Source organism: Musca vetustissima, unplaced genomic scaffold (assembly GCF_032173495.1).
Source record: "Musca vetustissima isolate MV318-11 ecotype Yass unplaced genomic scaffold, APGP_CSIRO_Mvet_v1 utg41630, whole genome shotgun sequence".
NCBI classification, from domain to species: Eukaryota; Metazoa; Arthropoda; class Insecta; order Diptera; family Muscidae; genus Musca; species Musca vetustissima.
This window is the reverse complement of record NW_026875431.1, coordinates 82,512-97,275: the sequence shown is the minus strand read 5'-3', so window position 1 is coordinate 97,275 and position 14,764 is coordinate 82,512. Positions and strand designations below refer to the sequence as shown.

The following is a 14,764-nucleotide window of genomic DNA, read 5'->3' as shown; positions in this document are numbered from 1 at the left end:
TGTAAAAAAACAAAGAACAACAAGAATCCCAAAACAATAACCCCAACACCAAATCTGGCAACACTCCAACATTGTTACTTTTGCCAACATTTGCTTTCAATTGTGATGCAATTTCTTCTTCTTCTTCTTAGTGCCGGAATGCAACGCGACAAGAATTACAGAACAAAAAAAACACGAAATTAAATGATCCCCCACACATCAACATGGGAGAGAATGAGAATGAGAAAGAGAGAGAGTGGGGAAGAAGGAATATAATTTCCCATTGAATTTAAAGAAAATTCTTATCGGAATCCCATTTGGAGTATGTTTCTAGAATACAAAAAGCTGCGACAAAAATGATCAATTAAAACATTAAAGTAAAATTTTAAATTATTCCCAATTACTAAGCAGGGGAACGGTGGTGTGTGTTTGTGTTTGCTTTTGCAAAAAAAAGCATATATACATGTGTGAAAGTACACAAGTATGTGTGATTGGGAGCCGCCGCTATTAGTGTTGTATCAAATGAATGACCTCTAACGTTTAGTTAAAGGTCATATGGATAAGCGGTCTAGTAAATTGGAACTTTTTAACACACATTCCATTTCAAAAACTTTCCCTTCAGCTCTTCTTCACTGCACCCCTCTGAATTCATACTTTTTTAATTAAATTCTATTCTAAAAAAAGTAGGGATTTTTCTGTTCCTTACACGGTTATCTAATCCCAGGAAAAAAATAAACCACCATTGGCACAATTTCCTTCCTTTTCACCGCACACAACAAAACATGATTTTTGTTTTCATAATAACATTTGTTTCACATTTCACTTTTATGCACTTTTTTGTTTTAAAAAATTATGATTTTTTATAAAAAAAATATTTCTTTTTTTCTTTAACTTACTTGTATCTTTTTGTTTGCTGCACTGAATTAACAATAAATCCCAACTGTAGCTGTCGTTTACCCAACAACGACTCTTTAGCGACTGATATTGAGAATTTACGTGCACTCGTACAAAATAGATTTTGCAGCAGCGACAGCGTCGCCATTGGCGCTGCGTTGACTTTCGTTCTCATAAAATTCATCATCATCGTTGGACCCCCCTCCTTCGGCTCTCACAAATGTCAAACGCAACCCCCTTAAACAGTTTTTATATTTTGATTATAGCTAAAATACTCCTGCCTTATTACAGCCAGCTAGCTACTAAGCCTGTCTATTCACAATTTGTGTTGTCTTTCCCTACCATCATCAGTAAATATATGTGTGTGTATGTATGTACATAAAAAGTACGTGCACTCTCCATCCATTTGTTTAGTGGAGCACTTTTTGCTGTGCCTTTAATATACATACATACACACATATTATTTGTTTTCTAACATCTGCTTCCATTGGAATTGTCTTCCTGTTGTTTTTGTTGTTGGCATCCACTGTTTCTCTGAAGGGGGTTTGTTTTTGTTAATGACCTTGTCACAAGGTGACAAGAGGGAACAAAACTCAACCGGCAAAAATATGATGGAGAAATTCCATAGAGAGTTGTGAAAACAAAAAAAAACATGAGAGCCAATACCAGAGAGATAGAGAGCATGCGGGAGAAAGTATATGGTTGTCAAACTGATGGGGGCGATTTGCTGGTTATCGATTACTCATACATCAATTGCCAATTTAATTGAATTGCCAATTCTTTGTGGTCATCGTGTGTGGTGTTTTATGTTGGTTAATTACTTATTTTTGCAAGTTTAATAATTATTAAATAAAAAAACGAACGATAGAAATTTAAAGCCTATAAATAAAAATAATAAATTCCATTTGTTTTTTATCGGCTAAAAATTATTTAAAAATTAAATCGAAGCGCTTAAAATTCACATCTATATTGTCAATTGATATAACAAATTCCAATCATATACAAAAATCGCTAAAAAATATATATCTTTGGAAAAAAGTGGGCCGTTTTAAATACCATTTTTAATACCAAACATCCTTGGAGTAATAGTAATGTACTATGTGGAAATTTTCATAGCTCTGTATTCAATATTGCGATAGTAATAAACTGCTTGAACAGAAAATCGAGAGATTTCCTCGTAAGAACTGTTGACGGCTTTGGCGCACTCTGGAAAGTTCCAACCTTGCAGAAGTCTTCTTATCTGGGATCCCAACTAGACCGATCCTCTCGGCCTGGGTTTCTTCCGTGGACAAGGAGCTCTTGCTGAAAATGTTGGCGCTGTAGAATCCCAACCTCACTACCTCGAGTTGGACTGTTGTCAGTTTAACTCCTTTTAACGAGGAAGGAGGGATGGTTGCCAGAGTAGCTGTTGACCCATCTGGGGAGGACTATCCATATGCCTTATGGAAACCCGATAAGAACAAACTGCAAGAAATACACGAGTCTAACGAGTTCCCAGCTGACTCTTGCTACAAACTTAGAAACTGCTGAGCTTAATGGAGCCGTGAATAATCTTACAGACGTCCTTCTCCGCTGGCATAAGGAATCCTGTCCGCTAACATACTCTGGGAAGTAATCGATGGAATAGGAATGACGAGGAACGGGCGTTCCTATACCATGCATCTATGCATGCAAGAACTCCATCGCGAAAAGCTGAGGGCTTAAACCACCGACTATACGCTGGTTGTATAACACAGGGGTAAGGTCCATTATTTCCTATGGTTCTCTTGTTTGGTGGCACTGCTTATGCCACTAGTCGACATCCAGAAAACTAGACAAGGTACAAGGAGTCGACTCGATTCTAATAACTGGAGCCGCTTCTCGCGGCTCCTTGCAGTTCTGAACGCAATGACGAACTTGAGGCCTCTGTGTCTCAGCATTAAGTTTCAGGCATCCAAAACTGTGCCCTAAAACCGCATGAACAAAATCTATGGCGAAATTTTATCTACGGGCATGGATGTATCCTGAACGAAATTGTACCTACGGACATGGATGTATCCTGAACGAACTAGGTATGACAAACTAAGCAATGGACGGTCTGGCTTTTTATGCAGACGGATCCAAGATGGAAAAAGATACGGGGGCAGTCGTCTACTGTCAAGGGTTAGACCTTGAGCTTACCTACAAGATGGATAGCAACTTGTAGGTATTCCAAGTTGAAATCTTCGCTATTTAGAAGGCAGCGGAACTGATAAAAATCAATAATCATCAAATCCTGTAACATCAAATCTTAGGACGACCTCGAGTGTAGAGCAGTTTTGGAAACACTCACTTATAGCTTTCGGTTGTGTTGGGTACCAGAACACCGTGACATCATGGGTAACGAAAAAGCAGACGAATAGCTAGACGAGGATCTCAATCTACAGAAATAGCAATCGATTGCTCAATCAAACCACCCATATGTCACCTTTTCGACGAATGAGCCAATGGACTCTGGCACAACGAACCTAGGTTCAATGTGTCAAGATCCATCTGGCCGACTCTGTCAAACACACTGTTGAACCTGAGCAAATCTGAAATTAGAGTAATAACAGGAGTCATTACTGGTCATTGCAATATCAGGCCCACTTAAAATTAATTATCTCCACCATTGCCATTGGTTTCATTCCAACCCCTAAAAAGTCCTTATTATGACCTTGCCAAATCGTCCTTCCACTTTTGACCTTCCATTCTTACCATAACGTCGTCCTTCTGATTGATACCATGTTCGCAAAAATTCATTCAATAACTTTTGGCAATTTTTAATAAGAATCGATTGTTATGCTAATAGTATGTTTACATTTTACTGGATTTCGTTAATACAGTGGATTTAAATTGTCAATTCCTTTGAATATATACCAACTAAATCCTCATAAAGTAGGTTAACCCGTTAAATAGTTATAATGTAAATGCCGTTTAAAGTCATTTATCATAAAAGATTCGATTTTTTTTAATGTAAACATAGTTTTATAAATTTTGTTCACTAATTTCAGTTAATTTGTGTGTGTGTGTGTTGTGATTTTATTATTTTAAGCGCTTTTTGCTCTGACGGTTCTAGCGATTTTTCCTCCATGATAGTTGGCAACGCAGCATGCACTGATTTGTTTGCTAATTGTCAATATTTACTTTTCTGATAAGAGAGTGAGAGACGAAGGGGAGACACAATAACAATAATAATCTGATAAATCATATAATATGCATGTTTTTGTTTTGCATTACTTTTAATTTGCATACATATGTCTGTGTACATATACAAATATTTAACGCAACAACAATAGATAAGATTTTAAACAACAAGAAAAGAAAACAGTGCTGATGGGTGGCCAAGAACAAGCAAGCATTCAACCAGTAGTGTAACAGCAGCATTCATTGGCCGGCAATAGTAACAACGAACTTGAGCAGAGCGAACGAACGGCGATAATCGCAAGAAAACCGCAAACAATCAATCAATATGAGTCTTCTTGAACTGTTCGGTTTATCGGTTATACTTTACTACGTAATTTACGTTTTCCTATGGATTCTGCTCGACTGTAATGTTCGCCTGTGGTGGAAAATTCATTTTGGTGTTTCCATTTCGACACTGCGTGGCCAGGTTGTGTGGATAACCGGCGCCTCCAGTGGTATTGGCAAAGCATTGGCTATCAATTTAGCTCGCCACGGTGTACGATTGGCGTTATCAGCTCGCCGCACTGAATTGCTAGAGAAAGTGAAAGAAGAATGCCTGATCGAGGCCAAAGGTCTGTTGGCCGACAAAGATGTTTTGGTGTTGCCCATGGACATGTTAAAATTGGAAAATCACAAAAAGTGCCTTAACGATGTCCTCAATCATTTTGGAAAATTGAATATCCTGGTAAACAATGCCGGACGTTCACAGCGTGCCAATTGGGAGGATATCGAAATTGAAGTGGATCGTGAGCTGTACGAATTGGATGTTTTTTCGGTGTTGCATTTGTCACGTTTGGTTGTGCGTTACTTTGTCGAACAGGCAGGTGGTCATGGTCATTTGGCTTGTACATCCAGTGTTGCCGGATTAACGGTGGTACCCTTTTCGGCCAGTTATTGTGCAGCCAAACATTCCATCAATGCCTATTTTGGTTGTTTAGCTTTGGAACACCCCTCATTGGATGTGACACTATTCAATCCAGGTCCCGTAGCAACAGATTTCCTGAAGGAAGCCTTTACCTCCCAGCAAAACGAGAAAGTTGGTCAAGACACCAAGGATCAGAAACGTTTGACAGCTGAACGTACGGGATTCCTATTTGCCACTGCCTTGGCCAATAAAGTGGAAATGTGTTGGTGTGGTCTATTCCCCGTTAACTTATTGGCCTATGTGTCACAATATAGCCTATTGAGGTTGTTGGTACGCTATGCCATGTCCGGAAAAACTCTACACAAAATTAGAGATGGTAAACTCTGAACCAAACGGAGTGCAGCAAATTTAATCAAAAAATAAGAACAAATGAGAGATTATATTTTTTAAGATGAAATAGTTTTGTATACAAAAAAATATTGTATTTTTATATATGAATTTGAAATATTTAATGGAAATAATTTATATTCTGAAAATATAAAGTAATAACAGATAATCGAATTATTGGTAATTTTGATTGAATTTAGAAATTTCATTGTGGTAACCTTAACAATATTTTTTTTTAAATCCACGCTTTGTGGTAACCTCAAAAAAGTTCTTTAAAAAAATTCACGCCTTGTGGTAACCTTAAAAAAGTTCTTTAAAAAATCGACGCCTTGTGGTAAACTCAAAAAATATATTTTTTTAATCCACGACTTGTGGTAACCTTAAATTTTTTTTTAAATCCACGGCATGTGGTAACCTTAATTTTTTTCTTTAAAACCGCGGCATGTGGTAACCTTAAATTTTTTTTAAACCCACGGCATGTAGTAAACTTAAAAAATATTTTTTTGAAAAATCCACGGCTTGTGGTTAGCTCAAAAAACCCTTAAACAAATATTTCTTTAGAAGTAAAGAAGATAAACGCCAACTCCTGCTTTGTGTTCACTACGCTATTGCCTTTGGCAACACTAATATGCCTTTTGTTAATAATATCAGTTGGCAATTCGTTCATCGTTTGTTTTGTTTTTGACACACATGGTGGGTTGAGGTTTTCGTATTCGTTTTTATTTTGGAGGCAAATAATTAATAAAAAATATATAAATATGACTGAAATTGTAATGCCCGGAGATCGTATCCCAGCTGCCGAAGAAATGGGCAAATCCAAGAAAGGTAAAGTCATGCAAAAAAACTGTCCCTCTCTCACTACATCATTTTCTTTCTGTAGTTATCCTCGGACCCGGTTTAAGGCGGCAAGATGAGCATGTTGTCGCATGTAAAGTTGGTATATTACAACACAAGGAACCCAATACCTTTTGGGTGGATAGTTATCAACGTCGTTATGTTCCCGTACGGGGAGAATATGTAATTGGTGTTGTTACCTCTAAGGCGGGTGATATATTCCGTGTCGATATTGGTTCTTCGGAACAGGCTGCCCTCCCATATTTGGCCTTTGAACAGGCCACAAAGAAAAATCGTCCCGATGTGAACACAGGCGATTTGGTATATGCCCGTCTGGTGGTGGCCAGTAAAGACTTCGAACCCGAGCTGGTGTGTGTCAACTCATCGGGTAAAAAAGGCAAGCTGGGTGTATTGTCCGATGGTTTTGTATTCAATTGTAGTTTAAATTTGGCCCGTATGATTTTAAGAGAAAATTGTCCGCTGCTGGCTGCCCTCACCAAAGAGATACCCTTTGAAATTGCTGTGGGTTTAAATGGACGCATATGGATTAAGGCGAAATCTGTGAAAGAAACAATAGCTGTGGGTAATGCCATTCTGGCGGCCGAGCATGCATCAAATGAACAAATTTCGAAGATTTGTGAAAATATTGGAAATATATTATTTATATGAGGAGGAGAAGAAATGGAAAAGCATTTGTTTTTTTTTTTTTTTTGAAATGGAATGTGGAGGAATTGTGACCTGGTGACCACAACATACCATTAATCTAGGTATAGGTATTGGGGTATGGCATATGGGTGTTTATTTGGGTTATTTCTTACAACCAGCCTTTAATTACTCACATCTTATCTTTCCATCTCTTTCTTGTCTATGGATTTGCTGCTCTAAAGCAATGTCTCCAAAGAGTATTGAATCCCCCAGTTCAACATAGCGTGAAATTCTCTTTTGTGGATACACTTTTTTTACATTATTGCATTACACTTTTAACCCATTGTGTTGTTTAAAAAAATAGATATTTTTTAAAATCCACGCCTTGTAGGATCTTCAAAAAATATTTTTTAAAAAATCCACGCCTTGTTGGAATTTCAAAAAAATATATTTTTAAATTTTTTTTGATTATTTAAAAAATCCCCCACAATGGGTTAAGAAGAGAAATTTAAAACAAGTTTTAAATTTGCAATCATTACCGATCCAGACTTTCAATTCAGATACTTGTTGCATTTTGGCCAAGTAACAAGTCGGACAACAATACGTACCGCACCTACCCGACAGACGACATGTTATTCGCTGAAATTATTCTATTGGCCATTATTTGTTATTATTTAATTTATATTCTTCTGTGGCTAATATTGGATTGTAATGTGCGTCTCTGGTGGAGTTTATATTTCGGTACATCAATATCTAAGCTAAAAGGTCAAGTGATATGGATAACGGGAGCATCCAGTGGTATTGGTCGCGCTTTGGCCATCGTCTTGGCAAAACATGGTGTTAAGCTGGTGTTGTCGGCACGTCGTGCTGATCGTTTGGAAAGCCTTAAAGAAGAATGCCTCCAGGTGGGCAAAGCAGTGTTAAAAGACCATGACATCTTGGTATTACCAATGGATATTTTGAAAGTCACGGAACATAAACAGCAATTGGATAAAATTTTGGAACATTTTGAGAAAATAAATCTGCTGGTGAATAATGCTGGCCGATCACAACGAGCCCATTGGGAAGATATTGCCATACAAGTGGATCGTGACCTCTTCGAATTGGATGTCTTTGCCACGCTGCATCTGTCACGTTTAGTGGTGCGTTACTTTTTGGATACGGCCACCGAATATCGAGGTCATATTGCGTGTACCTCCAGTGTGGCCGGTATGGCAATTGTTCCCTTTTCGGCCAGCTATTGTGCTGCCAAACATGCCCTAAATGCCTATTATCACACATTGGCAATGGAACATCGCAGCATCGATGTTACGATATTTAATCCCGGACCAGTTACTACGGATTTTCTCAAGGAAGCCTTTACTGCCTTGCCGGATGAGAAATTTGGTCGTGAGACAAATGAAAGATATCGTATGACTGCGGAACGGTGTGCCTACCTCTATGCCACTGCCTTGGCCAATAAGCTGCAGCTATCATGGTGTGGTCGCTTTCCCGTTAATCTAATGTGCTATGTAACACGATATTCGCTGCTGACAATGGTTATGAATTGGTTTATAACACCACAGCGTATGCAAAAGGTACGAGATGGTGAAGCATAGGGAATAGAAATTGGGATTTAGAAAAATAAATAAATAATAAAAAAAGAAAAAAGTTAATGTAATTAATTAATAAAAAAAAAATTTATACACTTCAAAATATAAGAAACAATTAAAAAAAGATAAATTATTTTTTTAAATCCTCACAATTTTGGAGTTTCAAAAAATATTTGTTTAAATCCACGCCTTGTAAAAACTTCAAAAAATATTTTTTTAAATCCATGCCTTGTAAAAACTTCACAAAAAACATTTTTTTTAATTCACGCCTAGTAAAAACTTTAACAAATATTTTTTTTAAATCCAGGCCTTGTAGGATCTTCAAAAAATATATTTTTTTTAAATCCACATCTTGTTAAAAATGCAAATATTATTTTTTCTTAAATCCACTTCTTGTTTAAACTTCAAAAAATATATTTTTTTTAAATCCACGCATCATGTTCCTTAAATATCCCACTGATTTCTTAATTTCTCTCATTTCCCTTATCAAATTAAAAAAAATCATTTCACGTTCTTTCAATTATCATCAACTTGAATTTTTATTTTTCAAAACTTCCTTAACATGAGCTGGCAACTTAACTCTTTTCCTCTTGGGTTTCATTGGCGTTTTACTTGTCTCCGCTATCTTATGTTCCTTTGGTTGTTGGTCCTGTTGTTGTTTTTTATTATTAAATTGTTGCCTTTGTTGTTGTTGCTGTTTCTCCTTTTTACTCTTTTTACACGATAAGGGATTGGGATTTTTGGGTCCTTTGTGTTTACGCGGTGCCTTCTCATCGGATTTGTGGGTTATTAGACCTTCTTTCTTTTTCAGATATTCGATTTTCTTTTCCGCTTCGGCTGGCAGAAGATTTCTTGCCTTTTTGTCTACCCATTTTTTCGAAGCATCTGATGGTGCTTCCAGTACGGGGGCGGCTTTGTGTAAATAGAGCAGACAACGACCGGGTACTTTGCGTAGCGAGGCTTGCAAATTGCGATCCTGTGAGGCAACAATGTAGCGGGAATCTTTGGTCTGCAAATGAAAAGGATAGAGTTTATTAGATGGGGTTTAAAAAAGGAGAATAGTTTCAAGGGTCGCATGAGACAGTCGTTGGCTTAAGTCGTGTTTAAGGACTGATTGCAAATCAATTTAAAACATCTACGAAAAATTAAATATTATGTGGGCCTTGAGGTTCCATAATGATGCCATCATATTGGCCATGTATATATTAAACCCGATTCAGAATTACATGACAATCTTTCTCCAATCTCAACCACTTTATCATTGAAATCTGGACCCAAAGGCCACCATCCTTTGATAAGCAGTATAAAATCGATAAACAATCTACTTCTTAAAATTAACTTGTTTCCATTCGAGATATCCCCTTGAACTGCTCCTCAAAATTCTTTCCATACTCACCATCTGCTTAATGCACTCCGCGGCCGTCACTGGCTTACCCTCATGACCACATTTGTGTACAAAGAATTGTTTGACAATTTGTGTGGCTCCCGTGAGAGGTGGTCCCAATGATTCCGCCTCTAATATGATACACTGTGTCGTCAGCAATTTCACTTGGGATTGGAAATATTTTTTCAATTGTTCTTCAATAATCACTTTATTCTATTGGAAGTAAATAAGATTTAATTTATAAATTTCGAGAAATTTCATATCGTGGTGATGGTTTCGTTCCTTACCTTTAGGGCAGCCTGACAAAATGTGGCATCGATTAATACCTGATAGGGTTCATGATATTGAAAGTGTGTGGTATAGAACATAAGCGTTTTATGCGATTTTTTATTACGTGTTATTTTCATTTTAATTGATTAAATATTTTCTATAATTTGTTATTAATAAATATTTGGCGTTTTCCTCTACAAATCAAAACAAATAGAAATGCTGATCATTCACAATAACACTGCATTGGCAATAAAAAGCAGTTTATTTGTTTGAAAAATTCAAGATAACCCGATTTAGTTTTGAAATAAAACTTATTATTATTAAATATTCAATTAATAATTATCTTAATGAAGGAAAATGATCGATAATAAAATTAAATAATGAAGTGAAAATGGTAACCTTCAATATAAAAGAAAGAAGAAGCATTCACAATAAACTGGAGCAACACAATGTCTATGGAAATGTAAAACAAAATAAAATTAAAGATGACAATTTACAGGTTATTTATTATTTTACATTCAATTAATTATTATTATTCAATTATTATTATTATTATGTTTAATATAGGTGAGAAATGCCCGCGCCGCTATAGCCGCCAGTTGAATAACCCAAAATTAAAACAAAGGCTGTGATTTTTGTAACCTTCAGCACACATTCAAAACACATTAGAAACGATCAGGAATTTCTTATGGTGCTATAAATTCCTACCAGGTGGAACAAAAATACAGACACACAGTTTTGAAAATTGGACTAGGATCTTGAACATACTGAAAATGATGCGTGGTTCTTTTTGTATGCGGCCTATGAAGAAGCAGGGATTTATATTGAAATGCTAAATTATATTACAATTTTGGTCGGTCTATCCCTAAAATCTAAAGGTATGTATAATATATTTTGTAACCAAAAACCGATCAGGATTAATATAAGGTTGCAATATCAATGTTAACTCCTGCCAGAAGAAAACGTAATACCAAACTGGTTGTACATTGGGCTAGGAGACTGAATATACCGAAAATGGCTCGCGTGTATTGTCTGACAGGTACGTAGAAACATGGACAGAGATTTGACACACTATGCGAACCCAATAAAAGGGCTGACATATAAATCTATAACATGGAGGATATTAAAATAAATTATGGAGCACCAACCACCAACAAATCATTCAGAAAACAAAATTTTTTAAGGCATAGCTGAACCATTAGCATGCAAAAAAATATGGAAACCCAACAAAACGTTTTTTAAAATGATATTCCTCCCTGGGCAGCACATCTACTATTGAGTAAGAAAGATAAAGGCTCTTGCCCTATTTTGACCTATTTTTTTAATTTTCTATTTAATTGTCCTTTAATTTTCAGATCACATATTGAGAAGTATCCTGACAGCAAATTAAGCTGTTAACTGAACGCCGGCACATATCATTGTTATTGTTTTAGCAGAAGCATTAGCATGGAAAAAATTATGGAAACCCCCAAAACGTTTTTTTACGGATATTCCCCCTAGAGCAGCAGATCTACTATTCAGTAATAAAGGTAAGTCAGGGCAAGAGGTGTATGAATTATTTAAAATTTTCTATTTATTTGTCCTTTAATTTTCAGATCACAAACTGAAAAATGTTCTGTCGGCAAAACCGCTTCTATTTAACACTGGGTATTATGCCAAAATCAGCTGTTAATCGAACGCCGGCACATATCCTTGTTATTGTTTGTTGTTGTGAGTGTCCTGAAAAGAAATAAGTGAATTGTTTACAAGAAGATTTTGCTGCAATTAAATTTCCCAGATGATTCTGAAATGGAATTGAAAATTGTTTAATACAGGTGAGTGATATTGCACACACACACACACACACTTGAAACCATCAAATGATTGGAGGAAGAAATAGCTTTTTATTACAGATGAAAGTGAAGAGCTCTATTGAATGAAAATAATAATCGGACTATAGGAGTGTGATATTAAATATATTCGTCATAATAGGCAAAATATAAAAAAATAAATAAATAATAATAATTCTTATATTGTAGGCCTATACATGCTATAAGCCTGGACCATCCACATAAACGTACGCCCCAATTTTCGGAATTTTTTACACGCTTTTCTAATGAAGTGGTTGAAATTTAGTATTTTGGATTCTCATTGGGTGCAAAATATGCCTACCAAAACTCAATCAATATTGGGGCACTTATTAGGATGGCCCATTTAATGGTACCTTCCAAATTTCCGTATAATGAGGGAGTTTGGACATTTTTGTCAACCGTATTGGTTGTAATTTGATATATTTTGAATTCGTATTAGATATAAATTACACTGCTCATAATTATGAATTTTAATGAAAAATTTTAGGATAGGCCCATGTAGGTCTACTCCTCCTTATTCGGTATTTTAAGGACTGTGGGCAAGTTTTCCAATTGAATTGGCGGTAATATTATCGGTAGCTTACAAAATCATTCCACCAAAAATTATCAATATTGGTCGACGTTTTGGTATAACACGTTTTTCTACTGAATTGGCTGTAATTTTATATTTTCGCTTATTATTAAGTGGAAAATCATCCTACTAAATGTTAGGAATATTATCGGAAATTTGAGGCTAGGCCCCATATATTGGTACCCCAATTATTCAGTATTTTAGGCATTGTGGTCCGGTTTTTCATTGAAATTGGCTGTAACTTTATATATTGTTTTATTATTAGGTAGAAAATCAACAGATGAAAAATTATCAATATCGGTCCAGTATTTGTTGTTCCCACATATAACGGTACCCCCCAATTTCGGTATAATGGAGGTGTTTGAGCATGTTTTCCAAAGCGAATTGGGTGAAATTTTATATTTTGGATTATTATTAAGTTGAAAATCACTTACTTACTTAACTGGCTTGTGACAGAACTTTCGTTCCATAAGCCGAGCTCAGAAAGATTTCCAGGAGCGTCGGTCTTTTGCGCAGTTTTTCCAGTTTGAAAGATCATATTCCGCAATATTGTCTTCCACTTAATTCTTCCATCTAATTCGTGGCCTTTCTCTTCTGCCGTTTCGCTTTTATATGACCTAGCCAACGTAGTCGCTGCAGCTCAATACGTCTAACAATGCCGATGTCCTGCAATAGCTGGTGCAGCTCATGGCTCATTCGACGGCGATATTCACCGTCAACGCACATCGGCCCATAGATCTTTCGGAGAATTTTTCTCTCAAAAACTCCAAGAGCTGCCTCATCTGCTTGCGTAAGTACCCATGCTTTAGATCCATATAATAGCACGGTAGTCTTGTAGAGTGTGAGTTTGGTCTGGCGGGAGGTGGCATTGCTTTTGAGTTGCTTACTCAGACCATAGTAGCATCTGTTGGTCAACACTATCCTTCCCAAAATTTCAAAACTGATGTCATTCGTTTTATTTATGACGGCACCAAGGTATATATGATCTTTGACTACCTCGAAGATGTAGTTCTCAAGTTCCACAGTTGGTCCGAGTCTACTGGACGTCTTGCGCGTTGATACCATCAGCTTGGTCTTCTCGCCGTTTACTGGCAGACTCTCAATTTGTTCAAAGTTTACTGTTACCGTTCTCAATGTTCGTTGGTACTGTCGTGTTGGTACTGTCTGCAGGGTTGCCCTATACCCTGCGTTTTTCACATCAGTAGCATTACGACACTCCTGATCGTACCATGGGTTTCTTGATGGTGGTTTTTGGTACCCAAGTGTTGCTTTTGCTGCAGTTTGTAGGGAGTGGGCAATTCTCTGCCACTGTGCTTCTATATTATTATCGGGACAAGGGATAATTTTGTCAAGCAGTTTGCAGCTGTTCGACGTCAAATTTCCGTTTTGCATTAGATCGCAACTTTGCTGCTACATTAAGACGGGTGAGCACCTTGGCTGTCACAAGGTAATGGTCCGAATCGATATTCGCTCCTCGTATTGATCGATCATTTAAAATATTGGACGAATGCTTTCCGTCTATCACAACATGATCGATTTGATTTCTCGTTGCTTGATCAGGAGAAATCCAGGTGACCTTGTGTATATCGAGATGCTTGAAACTGGTGCTGCTAACTATCATATTTTTTGCTGCCGCGAAGTTAATCAACCTCATGCCGTTCTGGGATGTTTCTTCAAGAAGGCTGAATTTTCTGACGGTGGGGCCAAAAATATTTTCTCTTCCGATTTTTGCATTAAAATCTCCTAGCTGAATTTTAATGTCATGGCCAGGGCAACGGTCATATGCTGCTTCTAGGCGCTCGTAAAATATGTCTTTGGCCTGTTCGGTCGGAGCATGGGTGCAAATGAGACTGATGTAGAAGAACTTTGCTTTTATATGGATTATAGCAATTCGCACATCTACTGGAGTGAATCTGGAGACGAGGTAATTTATTCTCCTGTTAATCATAAATCCGCAGCCAAATTCATGTCTCGTTTTATGGCAGCTATAATACAGGGCGTAATCTTCTGATTTACTGACGCCAGTCCCTTTTCATCGCACTTCCTGTAAGGCAATAATATCGGCTTTGTACTTCTTGAGTACATCCGTTAAAGCGAACACTGCGCCTGTTCTGTACAACGTGCGATATTCCAAGTGCAGATTCGCAGATCGTGGTCCTTTATACGTTTGTGGGGTCGTTAACATTAGGGTGTTTGGTTTTTTTTTTCGTTGCTTTTTCCGAGTGTGGGAGAGTGTGGGCCGGACGCCTCAAACCATTTTTTATAGTTCATATGGGTGAACACGCGCCACACAAGGCATGGATTTTTTTA

At 37.0% G+C, this 14,764-nt stretch overlaps 4 protein-coding genes across 4 annotated transcripts; 3 read left to right on the top strand and 1 right to left on the bottom strand.

The window, feature by feature from the left end:
* The first annotated feature begins 4,342 nt into the window (after positions 1-4,342).
* On the top strand, positions 4,343-5,308 carry LOC133337924 (dehydrogenase/reductase SDR family member 7-like). The gene has a single exon (XM_061546126.1). It carries the CDS (start codon positions 4,343-4,345, stop codon positions 5,306-5,308), a length of 966 nt encoding a protein of 321 aa, XP_061402110.1.
* Positions 5,309-6,036: 728 nt separating this feature from the next.
* LOC133337923 (exosome complex component RRP40) lies at positions 6,037-6,815 on the top strand. Its single transcript, XM_061546125.1, has 2 exons — positions 6,037-6,133; positions 6,189-6,815. The coding sequence occupies exons 1-2, from the start codon at positions 6,067-6,069 to the stop codon at positions 6,809-6,811; spliced, it is 690 nt and encodes a 229-aa protein (XP_061402109.1). The 5' UTR covers positions 6,037-6,066; the 3' UTR covers positions 6,812-6,815.
* A 601-nt stretch (positions 6,816-7,416) lies between these two features.
* LOC133337921 (dehydrogenase/reductase SDR family member 7-like) lies at positions 7,417-8,385 on the top strand. The gene has a single exon (XM_061546123.1). It carries the CDS (start codon positions 7,417-7,419, stop codon positions 8,383-8,385), a length of 969 nt encoding a protein of 322 aa, XP_061402107.1.
* Positions 8,386-8,905: 520 nt separating this feature from the next.
* On the bottom strand, positions 8,906-10,176 carry LOC133337920 (rRNA-processing protein UTP23 homolog). The gene is made up of 3 exons (XM_061546122.1): positions 10,051-10,176; positions 9,776-9,976; positions 8,906-9,388 (listed from the first exon to the last, which is right to left on the bottom strand). Exons 1-3 carry the CDS (start codon positions 10,168-10,170, stop codon positions 8,906-8,908), a joined length of 804 nt encoding a protein of 267 aa, XP_061402106.1. The 5' UTR covers positions 10,171-10,176.
* Positions 10,177-14,764: the final 4,588 nt, after the last annotated feature.

What these genes read in the sequence shown, in the direction of transcription:
- LOC133337923 (XM_061546125.1), top strand. Translation starts at nt 6,067, where the DNA reads ATGACTGAAATTGTAATGCCCGGAGATCGTATCCCAGCTGCCGAAGAA. An exon ending in AATGGGCAAATCCAAGAAAG is followed by an intron (nt 6,134 to 6,188) that starts GTAAAGTCATGC and finishes TTCTTTCTGTAG; the next exon opens with TTATCCTCGGACCCGGTTTA.
- LOC133337924 (XM_061546126.1), top strand. Translation starts at nt 4,343, where the DNA reads ATGAGTCTTCTTGAACTGTTCGGTTTATCGGTTATACTTTACTACGTA.
- LOC133337921 (XM_061546123.1), top strand. Translation starts at nt 7,417, where the DNA reads ATGTTATTCGCTGAAATTATTCTATTGGCCATTATTTGTTATTATTTA.
- LOC133337920 (XM_061546122.1), bottom strand. Translation starts at nt 10,170, where the DNA reads ATGAAAATAACACGTAATAAAAAATCGCATAAAACGCTTATGTTCTAT. An exon ending in TTTGTCAGGCTGCCCTAAAG is followed by an intron (nt 9,977 to 10,050) that starts GTAAGGAACGAA and finishes TACTTCCAATAG; the next exon opens with AATAAAGTGATTATTGAAGA. An exon ending in CGGAGTGCATTAAGCAGATG is followed by an intron (nt 9,389 to 9,775) that starts GTGAGTATGGAA and finishes TTTCATTTGCAG; the next exon opens with ACCAAAGATTCCCGCTACAT.